Here is a 3,322-nt window from a genome sequence, read left to right as displayed (position 1 = left end):
GTGGCTTTCCGGGGTAAATGTACCCGATTATCAGCTCTGTGATCACGTTCAGCCCTGCTTGCTGCAAAACGAAGTTCCAATCTTTCGTGAGAAAGACAACTTTGAAGCTATGGGAAACTGTAAAAACTGTAAAAATGACGTTACCATGTTTGTTGTTGCTTGAATTACTCCAACTGGCAAAGTGAAAACTAACGCAATACCAAGAGACATCAGAACTCCCCACCATGGCAGCTGAAGTTGCTTTCCAAAGCCTTCACAAGTTATCAGCGCCACAACTACCATTAGAGCCAAAATGCTCGCAAACCACCACTCAGGTACTTGTTCATAGTTTTTCTTCATGATTCTCGTGTGCACATCTCCGAATGTTTTTTCTTTTAGTGCAGATGTTGTCTTCTTCCACATCTTAACAATCGTTCTTCCAAACACACATCACGACAAAAGTTAGATGACTTTAACCAATTTATCCAAGTAAACCTGTAATTCTAATAGGAGAACAACACTGATAGAAACACACAAAAACTAAAAAATTGCATCCGATTTTTTGTTTGTAGTGGTGTATTAAATATTTAAGCTTTGTCAGAAATCTCAAACTGAACACAACTTACTTTCCATGGAAGAGAACAACATGCGAAATGGTGGCGGTGAGAGAGGCAAAGCTCAATCCATAATCGAATGCAAACGTGATACTAAGATAGAGCTTGCTGTAATTGTTATAACTGTCCATGTCGATGTCAAAACTTTTAGCATTGAGAATCCGAGTGACATTATATTTTTTTCCAGTGGAATCAAAGGTGTTGGAACTGATGATGGGGAACTTCTTGGCATCATATACGTTGTTCCAATATGAAATGGGAATCAGAACGTACATAAAGAGGACAAATCCAACCAGTGTGTTGATGATGGCAAAGCCAGGTGTAGCCAAAGGGGTCCCCAAAAACCCAGCCACTGTGTTCCAGTCAAGGCCAAATGAACCAATGCCAAGCCCAGTAATACCCGAACCAATTTGTTGAGCAAGGATGGACTTTTTCCAAACTAAGCAAACCCACGAGATTGTTGCTAGTCCTGGGAATAAATAACCCGGAATGATGTAATAAGCAAAACTTGACACAAACACCAGCACAAAGAATTGCAGTCTTGTGTTTCCTCCTTTAGGCCTTTTCTCCTTTTCATGGAATGCCCTGCAATTCAACAAATTCATAACTCCATAACACCATAAGAAGGTACTTTTCTCTATAGTTTACAAAATAATTTCTCAGTAAATGTTAGTGCTTAACATTAGCTTTATTATAATAAAAAAACCATCTTTCGTTCATATATCCATTAAAAGACAAATATGCATAAATCACCTTCAAAGAATAATAAAATACCTGAATAAAGACACCTGGACAAGGTTTGATGGCCACCACATGTACGGGGAATCAACGAGGAATTTTCTGAAAATGCCAGCCCATCCATAACCAAGCATCTAAAAATTTAAGGACACACAGATTAGTGGCCTAAACAAATCTGAATATGCTTGTTGTTTCGGTTAATTGCCTTAAAAGTATAAGAAAATTATCAGATTCCTTTGTTTGATTTTCACCCCTCTTTCTCAATGTTCTTCCCCTCGTCTCCACTCAAATCATTTATCCAACTGAACAATTTCTCTCTCTATTCCTTCCACCCACCACCCACAGCACTATCTTTTTTCAACAAAAAATTGTTACTTTCAACAACCTAATGAATTAATAATCACTGTTCACCTGGGTGGATAGTGCGAGAAGGAAAGCAGCCATTGGGTGGATGCTCCTGTGGTAGAAAGCCTTGACAATAGTGATAATGTTGATGGCATAAACACCACTAGATCCAGCACTGGCAAAGATGGTGATGAGTGCATGCTCCTTTAAAGTGAATGGGCCAGGGTTCATAGAGAACGACCACTTGGTGAAAGGAAAAACATATGCTTTGGTCGGAAGTGTTCTGGCCATGAATTTGCCAAGAGGGAGAGAAATAATCTGTGCGGACACAGAAGAAATGTAAAGAGGGGTGGTTCTGTAACCAAAGAATTGGTTGATGAATGCAAGGACAACGCACGAAGCTATTCCCAAAGTCCATGTCCTGAATGTCAGCACAGGCTGCGTAGGGTCGTCGGTTATTGGAACCGTCAACCTCACCTGCTCAATCGGAGAGTCATCAACCTCTTCTCCTTCATCTGCAACATAACATTAAACAACATTCACCTTCATTATCAAAAACAAAAACCAGACACAAAAACGTAGATACAAACAAAATAGCAACAGATAATAAGAATTTTAAAACGCTTCTACACTTTTGGTCACATTCACGAGAATGTTTTTGCTAAATAATTACTGTCTCATTTAACTTTACAATCTTTTTGAAAAACCCTCGTGACTGGCTGCCCGTGGAAAGATCCCCAACACCCAACACAGTGCAATGCGCTACACAGCACTATTTGTTTGCTTCCAAACAACGTTGTGAGAACAGATAAAATCATTGAAAATAATGAAGCTTTTTTTAATATTTAAATATGTAATTTTGTTGTTGTTGTGATTATGCAATTTCATGCTCAAAATTCAAGCATCCTGCAGATAGTTGGTGATAACAGCATGGGTTGTATGTTATGGCATGTACATGGAAACGTATAGCAGAAGTATGTAACGTTTATCTAAACATTGAAATGTTACCAGGCATGGCTACTTCGGAGTGGTTTTTATTGTCGAACTCCTCAGCCATTGCAGAGGATCTGGTTCAGGAAATGCGGATAGGACTTGGAGACCCTCTTCTCTCTCTCTCTTCTTCTCTTACTTCCTTCTTCAGGCACGAGAAGAGTCACATTGTCGGTTTGATTTTATAGGAGGTGGGAACGAAACCAAACAGTTCCAATGAAAATGTGTCTGGCTGCAATAGCGGTGCTTATTCGTGATTGACATAAGCATAGAAATCAATTACGACAATAAAATCTGTTAAACCTAATCAAGAAACAAAATCAAAACTTTTAAGGTTATCTTAACAGATCTTGTTTATCACATCTACGTTTTTTTTACACATCTGTACGCAGTAAATAGTGAATAGTGTAGGTTGACTTCATAAACAGTCATTCGGACCACAGTTTCAATCTTTTGATTTGTAATAGAAAGAAAATTACTTTTCTATACCATTTTCTTACATTGACAACCTATATTTTAGTCATTATAAAAATTAATTTTTATATTTATTACAAAATTAAAAATTGAAAAATAAAATAACAAATATAAAGTGTGTGTAAAAATTTATTGATAATATCTTTACCTGAAAAAAATCAATCACAATTAACATTTAATTT

At 37.4% G+C, this 3,322-nt stretch overlaps 1 protein-coding gene across 1 annotated transcript in view; it reads right to left on the bottom strand.

Moving 5' to 3' along the window:
* LOC148191771 (oligopeptide transporter 1-like) overlaps positions 1-2,944 on the bottom strand; it is a 3,052-nt gene extending 108 nt beyond the window's left edge. Inside the window, exons 1-6 of the mRNA XM_088099956.1 lie at positions 2,685-2,944; positions 1,743-2,191; positions 1,368-1,465; positions 606-1,178; positions 145-415; positions 6-61 (exon numbers count right to left, since the gene is read on the bottom strand). Of these exons, the coding sequence (XP_087956082.1) occupies positions 6-61; positions 145-415; positions 606-1,178; positions 1,368-1,465; positions 1,743-2,191; positions 2,685-2,733 (1,496 nt within the window). The 5' untranslated portion in view covers positions 2,734-2,944. The remainder of the gene's footprint in view (positions 1-5; positions 62-144; positions 416-605; positions 1,179-1,367; positions 1,466-1,742; positions 2,192-2,684) is intronic.
* Between the last annotated feature and the right edge of the window lie 378 nt (positions 2,945-3,322).

The sequence above is a fragment of the Vigna umbellata genome, chromosome 10, assembly GCF_029865625.1.
Source record: "Vigna umbellata cultivar VRB3 chromosome 10, Vumbellata_1.0, whole genome shotgun sequence".
In the NCBI taxonomy this organism is placed as follows: domain Eukaryota; kingdom Viridiplantae; phylum Streptophyta; class Magnoliopsida; order Fabales; family Fabaceae; genus Vigna; species Vigna umbellata.
Note: the sequence above shows the minus strand (reverse complement) of the source record. Positions and strands in the feature narration are given on the sequence as shown.